Raw genomic sequence first — 18,026 nt, forward strand, 5'->3', positions numbered from 1 at the left:
TCGCTCTTCATTTGCATAAAATTGAAGCATTCTCAACTTTGTCGTATTGCTCGACACACCCACCTATTTGCCAACGGTCACTGTCACCCGCGTAGATGGAGGTTGCTGGAAGTCGCTTACTCTCCGTTGAAATCAACGTTCGATTGTCGCTTTACTGCTGCTAGTCGCTCATTGTGTGAATGAGGCTTCATTCACATGACAGCTAAACCCCTATTTCTTCCTCAATCACCTGAACCCCTGTGAATAAAACCAAGAGCCTCTCTTCTGTCCTCCACCTCACCACACAACAACCCCAAACTGAGTGTGCATCACACAGATGAGTAGGCTTGACAAACCACATGTAGAAACACTCTTCTCTCTCTTACTCTACCACCTAAGATAGTGTCTGAGCACTAACAGTTCCTTTGTATAAGTAGCACTCTTTGTGTGTATTGCCTCTTTGAATTGCTGAATACCTCCTCAATTGTAAGTTGCTTCAGACAAAAGCATCTGCTAAATGACTAAATATAAATGTACAGTTGTACCTTGAAAAATGTACTATTCCCTGTGTACTTTTGCACGATGCAATGTTGATTTTAGGTAACAGTTTATATTTGTTTGGCCCATAAAAGTGCAATTTTAGAGATTTGTCTCAAACTAATATGGACAAATTGAGGCATGTGGAGTCATACACCCAATTTCTCTGGCTTGTTCATCTAATACTTTATTAAATATTTTGTTTAAATTTCATAAAGTTTAGGATAATGGTTAATTAGACAGATTTCCATATTTACGTCAAATCATGCAGATATGTTTTTTTGTTTCAGTGTAGAAAATGTATTAAAAAAGGTCAATTCCATCTTGCTTTGGTCAAGTGTTCTCAATATGATGACCCTTTAGAATTTACACACAGGTATACATGTGTGTGTATATACACTCTCATAGATAATTTCTTATTTCTGGGTCTGGACACAAGATTTTAAAATACAGATGTATTTTACACTGTGTATGAGTAATGTTTTATAATAAACACTTTAGCATGTATTTATGCTAGGGCAGGCCGATAAACAATATTATATCGAATCGCGATAACATTTATGTCAATAACAATGATACGCTCTGGACAATGATAAGCTCTTTTTTTTACTCTGTATTGATCTAGGAGCCAATCACACAGCAGAAATGTGCAACAATGGGAATCTAAAAGTGTGTTGATATTAGACATGTACTGAATTTTTGGCCAAAAATGTCATGCTATTTAATGGACCCTCTAATTTTTGTGGCTTCAGTCGTTGTTGGAATACTTATAAATTTGGAAGCATTAAGAACTGATATCAAAATATATATTGTTATCTTTTAATATAAAAAATAATAATTATCAATATTGGATGTTTGCCATATAGCCCAGCCCTAAACTATGCATAAAATAATATCTTGACTGAGATTTTAAACACTTAAGTATTATAAACCCAAATAAAAGGCTTTTAATAAGTAAAAACTCGTACACCCTTTTAATAGCTAAATAAGAGATCAGTATAAACTGAACATCCATCAGTTTCACAGATATTGTTTTGTGTTTTTCACAGCTGAGTTTCTATCCAGCTTGGGCCAGTATGAGATCGCCATCCCAGTGCGTGTGGGACCTCATGGGGAAACTCTTTCAGAAGAGGAGACGTCTCGCGGGACTGTCCGCCACCGGCGCAGCACGGAAACACAGAGCGCTCCAGAGCCGCAGCTGTACTATCAGCTCTCCACGTCCAGCAGTGATCTGCTGCTCAACCTCACGCTGCAGGGAGGACTGCTCTCGCGTCAGTTCCGTGTCGAATACTGGAAGAGGGGCCGCTTGGCCTGGAGCCACCCATACTTGCCCAGCTGCCAGTATGTGGGTCACCTGCAGCACCAGCCGCACTCCAGTTCTGTAGCTCTCAGCAACTGTAACGGTCTGGTGAGCTCCAGTCTACTTCTGTAGCAAACACTCAAATGATGCACAAATCTATTCTTAACACAATCAATACACTGGGGAAATATGGTGATAAATATTAGTTATTTTCACTCCATTGACTTGCTGTCTCTTGGCTTAAAGGAATGCTTTAGGTTCATGAAAAGTCAAGCTTAATCAACCTATGATTTCCACCATGTGGGAAATGCAGACAATATGTGGGGAATCCAGTCATAAAAGAGAATTAGCTGTGTAATTTTATACAATTTATGATATTTTGGTTGAATACATAAGTTAATTATAAATAAAAGTAGAGCAGTATACCTTATTAAATTGTAATGTGTACTAGTGTGTGCAAATATTAAACCACCATTTAACCTTAAGGCTGATTTATACGTGTACACTTGACGCAAAAGGGTCTAAGGTGGTTTTGAGGCACTGGAGAAGTGTCATGCCCTTACATTTGTGCTTTTTTAATTAGTGTTAAATTTATTGTGGGCTAAAATCTGATAACTGTATTTAGCACTAACCATGCTTCAGTAATATGCTAGCAGCTTGTGTGTATGATGTTTTATTTTTACTTTTTAAAGTCACTGAAATAAGGCTAAAAAGGATGGTTAATGTATGTACATATCCAGACTTTGCTAATTAATTGATAATGGTTAGAACTTTTGCACAAAAAAGATCTGAAAATCAGCCTGTTTACACATTCACTTTTAAGATTTAAAGAAAAGTCTGCATTTTCTTCTTGTTTATATAGCTGAATGGTATGGTTTGGTTTATGAAACACAAAATCAAACACGTGATCATTGAGGCGTTCTTGGCTTCTGTCCTATCACTATATTATGATATAAGCACAAACTTCATCTCAAGAATAATTTTTTAGAGTTTTATATCAGCAGAACACTATCATCATATCATGTAAACACAAGAATAACTTATCTTCACATCAATCTGTCAAAATAAGAGTCACTTTGTAAAATCTCACTCTAACTTAGGTTTTTAGTTGATTGTAAAAACATGAGGTAGAAATGGAAATTAATTGTTGTAGTCAAACTCTGAAAAACAGAAGGCTCTCATAACATCCATGAAGATAATTCTCTATATTTAAGTACTGAAACACTGTAGGGTGGCATGGTGGCTCAGTGGTTAGCACTGTTGTCACACAGCAAGAAGGTTGCTGGTTCGAGTCCCGGCTGGGCCAGTTGACATTTTTGTGTGGAGTTTGCATGTTCTCCTCGTGTTCGTGTGTGTTTCCTCCGGGTCCTCCAGTTTCCCCCACAGTCCAAAGACATGATGTAAAAGTGAATTGGATGAACTAAACTGGCCGTATAGTGTATGAGTGTATGTGAGAGTGTATGGGTGTTTCCCAGTTATGGGTTGCAGCTGGAAGGGCATCCACTGCATAAAACATATGCCGAAATAGTTATCGGTTTCCCCCCACAATCCAAAGACATGTGCTATAGGTGAATTAACTAAATTGGAAAAAACGAAATTGGCCGTAGTGTATGAGTGTGTGTGTGAACGAGTGTGTATGGTTGTTTCCCAATACTGGGTTCTGGCTATAAGGGCATCTGCTGCGTAAAACATATGCTGGAATAGTTGGCGGTTCATTCCACTGTGATGACCTCTGAAATAGAGACTAAGCCAAAGGAAAATAAATGAATGAATGAAACATTGTACACTGTACTAAGCTATTAGTTGACTTTACTTAAAAAGGTGAGTAAACCTGATGCCTTAAAATGATTAAATACATTAAATATGTGCATAATTATACAATTAAGTTAATTAACTCAATAGTTCTAAGTTGCAACAGATTTACTGTGGGTTTTTAAAAGTAAAGGCAACTTGTTGCATTTGCTCACTTTTTTAAAGTAACTAATCCCTTTTTTCAGTGAACAATGTAATCTCCTTTCCACACTTGGGTGAGTTGTCATGGCTCTCCTGTAGACTTTAAATGGGCAGCTGTTGTTAAAGTCTTCCCAGCTGGTTTAAACCTCAGCTCCAAAAACAGGTGTTTAGGACTCTAATGATGGATTTAGTTTCAAACAGCATGCTGTGTCATGCTCATTACTTGTCTGAGCTGGTAATACACCTGCGTAAACAGATTACAAAGTCAAGACTAATGGTTTTTCATCCAGAACCCACAAGCCTCTGATCAACATCATCGGATATCCTAGATTTTGCAATATTGGCTAATTCAATTACCTGCCATGACAGGCGCTAATAAATGACCAGCCCGCTGCATAACTCTGTGCGCCAACAACAGTAAATACAATGGGGCATCATGTTTGCTTATGAAGGCGGCAAGAAGCTTGCAGGTTAATTATCGGTGGTCATAGTAGCAGGATAATACGTAGACGTAGACGTAGACGTAATATGTAGACTTAAAAAGTGCGACTAAGAGAGATGAAGAGAGGAACATGCTAAGATCATTTGGCCTTCCACCGTTAGTTTCCATTTCATTTGGGATTGTTAGCCCAGTACAAGCTCATTGTTTTAGAGGTGAGTCTAATGATGGAATGGGTTGACGATCTTGTCTGTGTATGTATAATGTAAAATAATATCCACAAGAAGGTTTCATGCGCAAAAAAGCACTTATTTCATGCTAACTTAAAGCAAAAAGAATAAATGTATATATTTTTTTTTCAGCAAGGGGTCATTGTAGCAGGAGGTGAGGAGTATCTTATTGAACCCCTGGTTTCTGCTAACAACTTCACTAATGAGGACGGCAGAGAAGGGCGACCACATGTTGTGTACAAACGCTCTTCTCTGAGATATCAGAACATGGACCAGTCCTGTGGAGTTATCGGTAAGAACCAAAAAATCTGTAAGAGTTATTGTAAATTGGAATAACTCCAATTGTATATGGGTAATTTGTTCACTAACCTGTTTTGTGAGATCTTTTAATATGTGTATAGCACCTTAAGTATCCATTACATTGCAGTCCTCCAGAAGTCAAATTTAAAGTTTTTTGAGCGTTAGGATGTATCTATATGTTAGTCTTAAGTTTATCTATAAGTTTTTGTGCACTGAAGCAATGACAAATTTTACTTTAAATTTAGGGATGTACTGATATGAACATTTTGGCCAATAATATATAACCCTTTATAATTGAAACTACCAAAAATGTGATAAAAATGTATCTTGATATGAATTTTTTCTAAGCCTGATTACTAAAAAACTGGATTAACTAAAAAAGTTAAAGTTTTATTTTAAAACTTTAACTGCAGAAAACGTCGCAGTTAAAAATGTAACCCTCATTCCCCGAATTGGGAATGGAGACATGTGTCTGGAAGATACTTTGGGAGGACACTAGCTGACCAAAGTGTCTTCCAGACACACGTCTGAGTTCTCATGAAGGGGAACGTCTCGGTTACGAACGTAACCCTCGTTCACCGAATAAGGAACAGAGACGTGTATCTGGAAGACACTTTGGTTGGCCAGCATCCTCCCAAAGTGTCTCCCGGACACATGTCAGAAGTCCCATGAATGTCGGCGCAATAGCCTAGTGGTTAGCACGATGACATATGTTGCAGTAGCACGTCAGGGCGTCCCGAGTTCGAATACTGGTTTGAGGACATTTACCAACCCTACCCCCCCTCTCTCCCTTGTTCTTTCATGTCTCATTATTGTCCTATATAATAAAAGGCAAAAAGGCCAAAAATAAATCTTAAAAAAAAGAAATCCCATGAAGGGGAACATGAAAACTGCAAGATAATATTTAAATAATTTACATTTTCCGCTTCATGTGACGTCATTTCTTTTTCTTTAGAAATTAAAGCAAAATTGTCGCTGTACAGTCAAGAACAATCATGGTTACTTGATGCATGAGAACCAATGAGTTTCAATCTTGCATGTCACAAAGCACTTGAGTTTCGAAGATAAATTGAAGTCTTGTGGATTTTAAGTAATATGCTGTTAAGTATATAGACATCATTTTTATGTTGGGGAGAACTAAAGCTATATCTAGGTACATGAAAACTGAAAGTAATCAATCCAGTATGAAGTTACACAATAATATAAGCTTAATATGAACTTTCAGAATGTCTTCAACATGGATCTTAGACATTTGTTTACCATATCAAAGGTTATAATCAAAAACTCTGAAGGTACACAGGGCTCATTGTGGCTGTTCAATCTTTCTTCAGATGAGAAGCCTGGGAAGAGTTATGGATGGTGGCAGAGAACAATAAAGCCCTCACCCAACCAGATGGGACGGGGCCAGTTGCCACTGAAACGTTCTGTAAGTCGAGAGCGCTTCGTCGAAACCCTGGTGGTCGCCGACAAGATGATGGTCAGCTATCACGGCCGTCGCGATATTGAGCAGTACATTCTGGCCGTCATGAATATTGTAAGCTTCAACTCTCCTTGTTCTTATTTGCATGCTAAAGGAATAGTTCTTCAATGGGGGTACACTAGAAATCAGAGATGATTATGGGTAAAAAGCAATGAACTTATTTAAGGAATCAAGTCCTTCACTCTGAATTTGCACCTCACAGCAAAAGGGTGAACACCCAATGTAATGCACTATATAGCAGATAGTGAGCAGTTTCAGACATCACGTCATCATTTTGCCAAGTACGATGTGATCCTGGATTAACATCTGTGTTGATCCTGGAGCATCATTTTTGTTTGAAAATGTAATCCATACCTATTTCCTACCCCTGAACCCAACCATAACTAAATTATTCCCAAATTCAAGGGGGGATAATAGTTGGATAACAATCATGTAGAAGTGCATAAGCCTAACTGTAACCCTAAACTTAACATAAACGTTAAACATGTTCCTTAATTCTGATTGGCTGATTGGAATATTGTTCCAGGATCAACATAGATGTAAATCCAGAAGCATGTCCTACTTGATAAAATCAGGTTGGCGTTTCAGCATTCAGATTTAGTCACAGAGACTCAAGCATGCTCGCTTGATTTGTGATAACCAGTCAGAATTTTCTCACACATCAAGCAGTTTTGGTCGAGCTTATTATGTTCACTCATCAGTGTTTTACACATAATTTAAACTGAACATGCATTTATTTATGGATTTCTTGAACGTTTTGAGTAATTAAAGGACCAGAGATTTGGGTTAAAAGATCTTTAAAGCAGGGGCAGAAATCTCTCACTTTTTTCTTAAAATATATCTTCATTTGTGTTCCAAATATGAACAAAAGTCTTACAGGTTGGAACAACATTACAGTTCATTTCTAAACTCTTTACTTGAGATCATTACAAAGACCTAAAATGAGCCATCTTCAATAATGTCTCACAGACCAAGTGAATCTTCAGAGGACATTTGACCTATCAAGGTCAGTTATATTGGGTGAAAGATTCATGACTAAATGAAAACCAGTTGACTATGTAACGTCTTCTGTCACCCTGAAAATCCATTTCTCTCTCCAGTTTATTATCCCCATGGGCAGTTTGAGCCATTGTTACAAATAGTTTCACACCTGTGGAATGTGTTAAATGAAGGGATTACCTCACCTTGCGGCCCCATCGCTGCAGTTAGCACTGGTTTTATAGTAGACTGTAAAGTGTCCATCTTTACAGTAAACAGCAGGATAAGAGAGAGGCCTAAAAGCAGACAATTGGCTCGTTTTTAAGACTGGTTTTTTCTTGTTTCCCTGGAGGTCAGGTTGCCAAACTGTTCCAGGATTCTAGCCTGGGGAACGCAGTGAACATCGTGGTGACGAGGCTTATTCTGCTGATGGAGGACCAGGTACAGGATTTTTATCGAAGCACACCTTCAAAATCATTTGTTTAGATGAAGAACTTTTATGTTCAGTGATGTGTTCTGTTAACACTCATAAGAAATTAATTTAAAATATAAACTTTGCTGGAGTTTGTGAAAGTAAACAGTTATATTGTGTATAATTGTATATATTTACATACAGTAAGTTTTTTTTCCCAAATGCCTACTCTTATTTTGTGTTTTCAATCCATCAAATAATCATACAATCTCCACAAAATTATTAAGCACTTTTAAACATGAACAATAACTCATTCATTTGGTATTTTTGGTTGAACATAATTGGCTTTTGTTGAACAGAAAGATTTTTTCAACACATTTCTAAACATAATAGTTTTAATAACCTATTTCTAATATCTGATTTATTTTATCTTTGACATGATGACAGTGCATAATATTTTATTAGATATTTTTAAGACACTTCTATACAGCTTAAAGTGACATTTAAAGGCTTAACTATGTTAATTAGGTTAACTAGGCAGGTTAGGGTAATTAGGCAAGTTATTGTATAGAAAAACATTTGTTTAAAGGGGCTAATAATTTTGACATTTAAATGTTTTTAAAAAAAATTAAAAGCTGCTTTTATTCTAGCCGAAGTAAAACAAATAAGACTTTCTCCAGAAGAAAAAATATTACCAGACATACTGTGAAAATTTCCTTGCTCAGTTAAACATCATTTGGGAAATATTTAAAAAAGAAAAAAAAAATCAATGGGGGGCGAATAATTCTGACTTCACCTGTACATCAATACTGAATTATTTTTCAGCTTTCAAGCAACGTATAAATCTCAATTTCCAAACATTGACACTTATGACGGGTTTTGTGGTCTGGGGTCACATATTAGATGGTCTGAGGGTGAGCAAATGAGCAGCAAATGCACATGTTGTGGGGTTCAATTATCTTACTGAGCTTACTGAAACAAACAAAAAAGGTCATCTGTGGTTAGCACTGTCGCCTCACAGCAAGAAGATTGCTGGTTCGAGTCCCGGCTGGGCTAGTTGGCATTTCTGTGTAGAATTTGCATGAGTTGCAGTGGGTTTCCTTCGGGTGCTCCTACTTCCTCCACAGTCCAAAGTCATGCGGCATAAGTGAATTGGATGAACTAAATTGGCCGTGGTGTATGAGTGTGTGTGAATGAGAGAGTGAATGGGTGTTTCCCAGCAAGGTGCTGGGTTGCAGCTGGAAGGGCATCTGCTGTTTGAACCCAGAGTAGGTGGTGGTTCATTTCGCTATGATAGGAAAAATCAGGGACTAAGCCAAAGGTGAATGAATAAAATTACAAAAAATTAATCAGAAAAACATTTGTATTATCGAGGATAGACTCACACCTACATGCACAGACCTAAGTCTGGCTTATTTCACCTGTCAAAGAATTCCTAGTTAGTGTGTTTACAGACTAAATCGTCCTAGTCTGAGACGCTCCGCACAAGTCTGGCCTGTTTGCTGCTGGGTGTGTTCAGAGAACCTGCCATGACTGCTCTTATTGTTGATTGTGACCTCTCGTATAGCCACAATCATGAATGTATAGGGCCCTGGAAGAAAAACTAAATGTGTAAAAAAAAAATGGAGCAAATCCAAACTGTACAGCTACTGTTCTCACTGCCTGCCTCCGAACGCAATCAATCTGCCCCTGTCATGCATTCAGGCTTCCACCTCTGTCCTGAGCGGGGTGTGACGACACCACATGAGCGATTTGGCTCACTTCGCGGGATCTCTGGAACACGCTGACAGAGTCGAGACCTCATACAGGCTCCTACAGACGACACAGGGCAGGGAAAGGATAGGACTGGGGTTTTGTGGTGGATTTAATGAAGCATTAATGATCCTGAATCGCAGACGGCTAAAAATAAATCCCCCTGTAATTTGTTCCGCATAATGTCATTTGACAAATGACGGGAGACTGGTCATTAGGAGCAGTATTAGCCGTGTTGAGATAACCGCCGTGTGGTGCGCTGAGGTTTCGTGGAACCAAACATGGGTCGTTTCCAGATGAGAACTCCCCACCGCCCCCTGTGGTAGAGGAAACCCGGAGGAAGTTAAGACTCTGAACATGGGATTGTGGGATGGTACAATTATAGACCATGCCAGTGTGTGCATTTCTGGGTTATGAGTGTTATGGGGCTGTGGCCGGCTTGAGTGATTGGTGCCAGGCTGAGTATTAGAGTCTGTATTTCTGTGTGTACTAACAGTGTGTTAGCAGTTTGATGTGCTGTTATTGAAGCAATAGTAATGGCTCATCCAATGGATGTGCTGATTTAAAGATACTACAAGTGTATCTTGGTTTTGTGGCATCTATTTAGAAATTCTTATGCAGTCATTAATATTATACTGCAATGCTACTTTTTAATTATGTGTGTGATAATGATTAAAAGCGATAGTTTCACCTTTGTAAGTTTGTTTTTTTGCTTGAACACAAAAAATATATATTTTTAAGAATGTTAGAAACCAGTAACTATTGACTCCTATAGTTGGAAAAACAAATATTATATGTTACAAAGCGGACAAATGCAGTTTATTAAAGGACAGCTCATACAGGGAAAGGTCAAAAAACAGGAGCAAAACAGCATCATAAGGCTAGGCGGCAAAGAATCAAAATGGTGAACTAGGCATGAATCAAAACACGAGAAAACAAGCAAGGAAAACCACTTCGTAATGTTCATAGAAGAAACAAGACTTGATAATGTGAAAGTGAAGTGTCTTTATAATCCTACTAATCAGTCAATCATGAGCTACAGCTGTGTCTGTGTGTGAGTCTCTGGATTATTGTCAGCTGTTGCAGGGGTTGATGGGTGCAAAGTGTTCTGGGAGTTGCAGTTCATTAGAAATACCAGAAGTAATCTCCAGCGAAGAAAGCACAGATGGCGATCACAACAGAATTGGTCAATGGTTATTTTTTCCTGACAGTTTTCAGAATATTGCTTACAACAGAAACTCAAACATGTTTGTGACAAATGATGGGGTGAGTAAATGATGGGAGAATTTTTAGTTTTGGGGGCTTTTGTGCCTTGAAAAATAAACATTTATTTATTTTCTTTTAGGCTTAGTCCCTTTATTAATCTGGGGTTGCCACAGCGGAATGAACCGCCAACTTATCAAGCATATGTTTTACGCAGCGCATGCCCTTCCAGCCGCAACCCATCACTGGGAAACATCCATTCACACACATACACTACGGACAATTTAGCCTACCCAATTCACCCTGTACTGCACGTCTTTAGACTTGTGGGGGAAACCGGAACACCTGGAGGAAACCCACACGAACACAGGGAGAACATGCAAACTCCACACAAAAATGCCAACTGATCCAGCCGAGCCTCGAACCGGCAACCTTCTTGCTGTGAGGCAAATATGCTACCCACTGTGTCACTGTGCAGCCCAAAATAAGCATTTAAAAATGTTTAATAATAAACTTCATAACTTGAATGGCAAATTATAATTAAAATCTTCATGTTGGTCTAATATTTCATCAAATCTTCTAACTTAGTAAATGAAAGAACTGTTTGGGATAACTTTTTTTGAAAACCCACTGAAAATGAATGCTTCAGCTTGACAGAACAAGCATTATGTCTAATATTATACAGCATAACATCTAGAATCAGTCCCAGTAATAAGGGAATTAACTATTAGAGATTTGCTATACTGCAATATACACAACGTTTAAGCATGCACATACATTGAACTCAAATTATAAACACACAGTGAAATGTATATGCAATCAATCTGGATATACTGTCTAATCCAAGCTTATCTGATCTGTTTGTTTTCCTTTTTTCTCTTGCCAGCCCACGCTAGAGGTAAACCATCATGCAGGGAAGTCTTTAGACAGCTTCTGCAAGTGGCAAAAGTCTATCCTGCACCGGAACGGTCATGGAAATGCCATACCTGATAATGGAATCGCTCACCATGATACAGCAGTCCTCATCACCAGGTCGGCATACAGATAAATCCAACTCTGTTTGTGGTCTTAAAAGGATAGTTCATACAAAAATGAAAAAATCACTCTCCGTCAAATGGTTCCATAAGTTTATGAGTTTCCTTTTATATTGAACACAAAAGAAGAATGCTAGAAAAATGCTAGAAACTTGTAACCACTGACTTCCAGAGTCAAAAAAAAAATACAATGGAATTCAATGGTTACAGGTTTCCAGCATTTAAAAAAATATATATATATATAATTTTGTGTTAAACAGAAGAAAGAAACTCAAACAGGTTTGTGATAAGTGAATAAATGATGACAGAATTTTATTTTTGGGAACTATCTCTTTAAGCCGATTTCACAGTTTTTCTCAGCAAGAGACCTACAATATAAAAAGCACTAATATCTGTGTAAAATTTTGTGGCACTCCATTGGTTCTACAAGGCAACAGGTCATAATTTTTAAATGATTTTAAAGTACTTGAAGTGTGTGTTTGGAAGAGCTGGCGATTTATGGTAAATCATGTTATAGTTTAATCTACACAATGAGGAGCTAGGCTGAATTCCAGCGACTGAGAGTTGAGATGTGTGAGATAAGGGGAAGTGTGTGAAAGAAATAGAGAGTGAGAGAGAAGGTCACAGACGGAGAGAAAGTGTGGGAAGTGTTGAGTCTGTATATTGGAGGCTTGTATCAGAGTGTGTGTGTGTGTGTGTGTGTGTGTGTGTCTGCTGGAGGCATCAAGCTCTTCCTTTCATTGTCTTCACTCTCTTATCAGGACAGTGTCCAGTCTGTGAACTCTCACAGCTCTAGTCTGTGTGTCTTGTATGGCTTACGTTGTAGGGACAACCTGTACATTTTGACCTTGTGGGGACATGTTTTGGTCTCCATGACTCGTAAACCACACAGAATGAACATTTTTGAAAATGTAAAAGTGCACATTTTTTCCTGTGAGAGTTGGGTTTAGGGGTAGAGTAGGAATATACAGTTTGTACATTATGAAAATCATTATGTCTATGGGAAGTCCCCATAAAGATGGCTGTAGAAGTGTGTATGTGTTCTGTGAAAACCTTATAATTAAGGATGGGTGTCGTTAAGGGTTTAATGGTATTACTACTTTTATCGATACCACTTATCGGTTTGGTACTTTAACAGTCCTCTTATCGGTACTTTTTGTAGTGTTTTTATTTTTATGAAAAAACAAAAAACGAATTGAACTGAATTAACAACACTTTATTTTATTATTACATTTTTTAATGTAAAATAAAAAAACAATTCCTGTAAAAGAATGTACAATGGTTTAAAGGAAAATGACTCTCAGTTTTTAACCATTTCTTCTGGAGAAAAATTAACATGTTTGCCTTTTCTGACAGAAGTTAGAATTTTTCTTTGTTTATTGTGCTCCCTGCAGTTGAAAATACCCTCTTTGAGTTGCAAAATGCAGTTAAATAATCAGATAATGTTTAAGATTTTTCATTAACACATTCACATAAATGAGTTAAAAGTTAACAATATAAAAATAAGCTGTTTCTAATATAATTTCTTGATAAGCATAGTTTATTATTAGGCTATTTATAGGCTATATTTGTAAAGTCGGTATTGTAAAAGCATTTTTAATGTTTAAGATTTATTTAGGCTACTGCGGAAAAAAAACTGTTTTCAATGTAACCGAATGTGTGTTTATTAGACTATTAGTATTATACTAATTTAGAGAGAACTTATGTGATTTACTGCTAGCATAACAATGTGGATGATGTACCTTTAGCTAGGCAGTCAAAAACTTTTCATTTGTTTTTCTGCAGTTATTGCACTTTTGAAAGATGCTTAGCCAGATTGCTTGCGTTTCCACTTATACAAGAAAACAACTTGTTGCTTTTGTTGCAACGGGCATTGTCTGTGTCTACTCGGGAAATACAACCCGTTTGGTTCTCTCCACCACTCCACAAACTTACGAGCTGTGTGTGCTCGCGGGTTTGTGTCGCAAGTTTTGTGTGTGCGCTTAGCGCGAGCCTCCGCTGAGTGCGCTTGCACAGCCAAGAACTGTGAAGGCTTTTATACTTGACGCTCTCGTAGTTGTATTATTGGGCATTATTGGGCATTTCTCATGTGAGATTGCTAACTGTGCAGACAAATATCAAATATCTATATCAAATATCACCAATTAGAAAAGGTTGATCAGTTAAATTATGCTACTGCAAGTGATGTTCATTCAGCAATAATTCTCCAGTACCAATATCAGAAACGGTAACATCAGAGCTTATCGATACTTCTGTCTTTTATAATTTAGCATCGATACTGATAACGTAAAGAGTTTTGGTACTCATGCCTACTGATCATTTAATTCACTCCTAAAACAATATTTAAAAAATATTTCTATACCTTTTCAGATATGACATCTGCATCTACAAGAACAAACCCTGTGGAACACTTGGTAAGAAAGATATTGGTTTTAATACAATCAAAAACACTCATCCAATCAGTCTATTCATTCATCCAGTTTAGTTCCTTCATGCTAACAGTCCATCCAATCTAATCTGTCCATTATTTCCAGTCCAAACATCTAGTTAGCAGTTTATCCATACAATCACTCCAGTTCATTCATTCATCCAGACTGTCCATTCATTCAGTTCAGTCTCATGCATCCATACATCCAGTGACAATCTGCATATATTAAATATGTGTGTATTCATGTTTTTTTTTGTGGCTCACGGTGTATTTAATTCTTCTCTGTTCATAACAAAGCTAATCAAAAGTTTATTGGTACTGTAACAGTAGATTTTTTTCTAGTTTGTAGAGATTAATTCATTAATGTACTAATCCTCAGTGCTATAGTCATCTCTGCATATTAGTGCATTTGTATGGATGCCTTATTTTTCACAAGTTTTTAGCCACTAGTAGACATTTAGGCTGTCAGTTTAACTGGTAGACATTAAACTGTCAATTAAAGAGCAGTAAAAGTATTTTTGCAATAAACCAATGTTTTTCTGATAGTGATAAATGAGTATTTTGAATTTAAGTAAATCTTCCACACATTAATGTTAAAAATAAGGTGGGTAGTATCGTCTCTGTGTGTGTGTGTGTCCATGTCACTATGTCCTTGTGTACACGTGTGTCTATGTCAGGTCTGGCACCTGTTGGTGGTATGTGTGAGCCAGAGAGAAGCTGCAGCATCAATGAAGACATTGGTCTTGCTACTGCTTTCACCATTGCACACGAAATTGGACACACGTAAGTTCTCCACCTCCTTCTTTCTTGTGCTCTTCTACTTCTGGGTGTATTCAGTTTTTTTGGGTCAATTGGATTTCTTATTGGATTTCAGTTTAGTTGAATCTTTTGTCTTTTTGCTTAAAGTCTCAGGAAATGGAAGTTAGGATTGTCCTTTTTTTCTCTATCGGGTCATATGTCCAATTGAAATGGTCCTGAATATAAGAAGAGTACATTTTGCGAACATTTCATTGCAATTTTAAATAAAATTGATAGAATATATATAATTTTATACATGACATATGCCAAGGATCTATGAGTGGCGTAATTTTCATTTTCTGTATGTCTGTAGATGTGGCAGAATTGATAATAAATTTGACTTTGACTTTATAACGGGACAGTTCCCCCAAAAATGAAAAATCTGTCTGCTTTTACTCATCCTCCACTTGTTCTTTCTTCTGTTGAAAGCCAAGGAGCATTATGAATAATGCTCATTAACAGCAACTGCACCAATATTTTCTCTCAGTCTTGTGATATTTATATCTTGTTAGTGGAGCGAGTGACGGCAGACTCGGATGGCTCCAGGCGGCTCGTGCTGCTCTTTTCGTTTGTGGTTTCTTGCACTCCAAGACGTTGAAGTATTGTTTTACTTGGTGGCCCATTATTCCATTCACTTTCTACAGATTAATCTTGCATAAGACTTTATGGGCACGCCTGGCTGATATCGCTGCCTGCTGCCTGCACATGTGTCATTCTTCAAGCCTTCAGAATAGCTCCATGAAAGGCAATTGTGCTGAAATCTAAAATAAAAATAAAACAGCAGTTATGGTTTCCAGAATTTTACAGCTAAAAATACAGTAGAAACCATTTTAAAAATCTACATTTTATAGTAAACTATCATCTTTCATTAATTTTTAGTAATAATTATAGACTGTAAAAAATATGGACGTAGTCACCCATAGGCTTTTGAGGAGCGCAAATGAAGCTATAAGTGGGCGTGGCCAATCATTGGCATTTTGTTCGTGCATCATTGCACCGACCGGGGGTAACCAAAAAAGGGCAAAGAGGCAGAGCATGAGCGGAGCTACAAATGCCTGCTAGCATTTTGCATAGATGGGTTTTTCTTTGGGAGAAATGCTTAATACTTCATTACCTGCGACTCTTTTGCGTTCTGACCACTTGTGTTTGGTTATATACTATATCATTAAGTGTTTAGTCATTTTAAAATGCTGTTGTAATACATTGAGCCACTAAGAATTGTTCTTATGACATTTTTCTACAGGAGAAAACTGCAAATTCCAAACACTTCAAATATAGTCTGTGTTTGTAAATGCAAGGCTATTTATAAAAATCCAGGCACAACACTGTGTGACTACTTTTCAGATGTTTTATAGTCTATTGCTGATCAGTCTGTCAGATTCTGGAGAGCATCAAGTTCTAAGAATTATTAAATGATAAATTATCTTAAATAAAACAAAAACATTTATAGAGATCGTATATAAGTATATAAGAATTGCACTCACCTGGGAAATGGAGGCCACTTGAATGGTTTGTGAACACAGTTAAGTGCACAGCATGCCATATTATCTGATAATTGTAGGAAATAATTCTAAAAGGCAATTAAATGTATAAAGCCAATGTATATGCCGAATTCAGTGGCTAATCAGCTGGAATGACGTGATGCCAACCAGCGAGACTTAGCTGTCATTCAAGCGGCCACTGCCTTAATAATGCAGACTTAATATAACTTAATATAAATGAAATGGATGAGTTATAAAAAAAAATGTCATGAAGTGTAATATTAGCTATATACACCAAAATAGTTTTTTTGTACCAGGCTGTAAACAGCTTTTTTGGGCTGTAAAGCTGGCCATTTAAATATTGGGGTCAATAGAAATGTGCGCTATTATGGAGCCAGGCGGAATTTCGATGACTGGCAATTTCAGTTACTTCCGTATTAGCTTCCCGAGGGAGAGCGGGATGTTGCTGCTTGGTAATAATACAGCAATGTTTCGAAGTACTAACATCTACACATCTTGCATTTGTTACAAAAACACCACCAAAAGCATGTCGATTAAAAATATATGATGAATATCACAAACAGCTTTTCCCACAAACATGCTATGATATAAACGGCGCTTCCCTGACAATTCATTTCTAAACATTGACAATTCTAAACGCCCTCTTCGTAACACACATGAAAATAAAGTAACGCAATAAACATTGTTTATCAAAAGTTGATGTAACACCCATCTGTATACCAATCTGTACATAACTGAGGAGAAAAAAACTGATAAGAACATAGTAATTCTAACCATAGTAAGCATAAAAAGTGAAAAGTCATAGAGGGAATTCCTTCAATTTACAGGGTATCTGCAGGGTCTTAAAAAGTCTTAAAGTGTCTTAAATCTCAAAAACAGAATTTTAGGCCTTAAAAAGTCCTACATTTACTGAAATATTGTGTTGTGGGTCTTAAATATTTTTTAAACAGGTCTTAACTTTTCTTTGTTCATCTATAGTTCATCCCAATCTGGCCATTAACACACATACAATCACCAACAATCCATCTCAAGGAAACTTTTAACTTTTTATTAATTATAACTCTATATACCATAATGGTTTAATTATTTCCCTTATAATAACATTTGTTGAAAAGTTCCCCATGCATTTACTGCTGAGGATACTGATCTGGATAGACTTTTGTGCATACATTTAGCCTATTATAGTTTTTAAAATAATTGTCATTTTTTTATTTAAAAGAAAGTTTGTGTTGAATAAAAGTGTAATAATTTGTTTAAAAAAAGTGTAAAAAAAGAGAAATAATTTTGCTCATAAATATCTAAAATATAATTTTTTTATCATTAAATTATTATTGTGTTATTAAATGTATAAAATTATAATATTTTTTTTGATAGGGCAAAATGTTCCATCTGGGCTACTCGGAAAAACTCCCAAGTGTTTAACCCTGTATGAGGCTACAATTTCATTCATAATGGTCTTAATGTCTTAAAAACTCTTAAATTTAACTTGGTGAAACCTGCAGAAACCCTGAATTTAGGGTTATTTATTTTATTTACTATTTAAACTTAACCAGAATAACCAGGTTACAAATTTTCCATTTTTTTCCATTAAAATCACTACCATTTTTTTTACAGTAGCTAAAAAGAGTTGGTTATCTTTGACCAGATCAGTACTCTATTTATGCTGGGTCACCCAGTTTTCTGTTGCCTTGGCAATTCTCA

The 18,026-nt window shown here is 36.8% G+C and overlaps 1 protein-coding gene across 1 annotated transcript in view; it reads left to right on the plus strand.

The window, feature by feature from the left end:
- The window catches only part of adamts10 (ADAM metallopeptidase with thrombospondin type 1 motif, 10), an 87,933-nt gene that overhangs the window by 18,293 nt on the left and 51,614 nt on the right, over positions 1 to 18,026 (plus strand). The window contains 7 exon segments of the mRNA XM_056463765.1: positions 1,566 to 1,924; positions 4,571 to 4,730; positions 6,070 to 6,272; positions 7,554 to 7,637; positions 11,450 to 11,595; positions 13,968 to 14,011; positions 14,703 to 14,808. Of these exon segments, the coding sequence (XP_056319740.1) occupies positions 1,566 to 1,924; positions 4,571 to 4,730; positions 6,070 to 6,272; positions 7,554 to 7,637; positions 11,450 to 11,595; positions 13,968 to 14,011; positions 14,703 to 14,808 (1,102 nt within the window).

The sequence above is a fragment of the Danio aesculapii genome, chromosome 8 (assembly GCF_903798145.1).
Source record: "Danio aesculapii chromosome 8, fDanAes4.1, whole genome shotgun sequence".
NCBI classification, from domain to species: domain Eukaryota; kingdom Metazoa; phylum Chordata; class Actinopteri; order Cypriniformes; family Danionidae; genus Danio; species Danio aesculapii.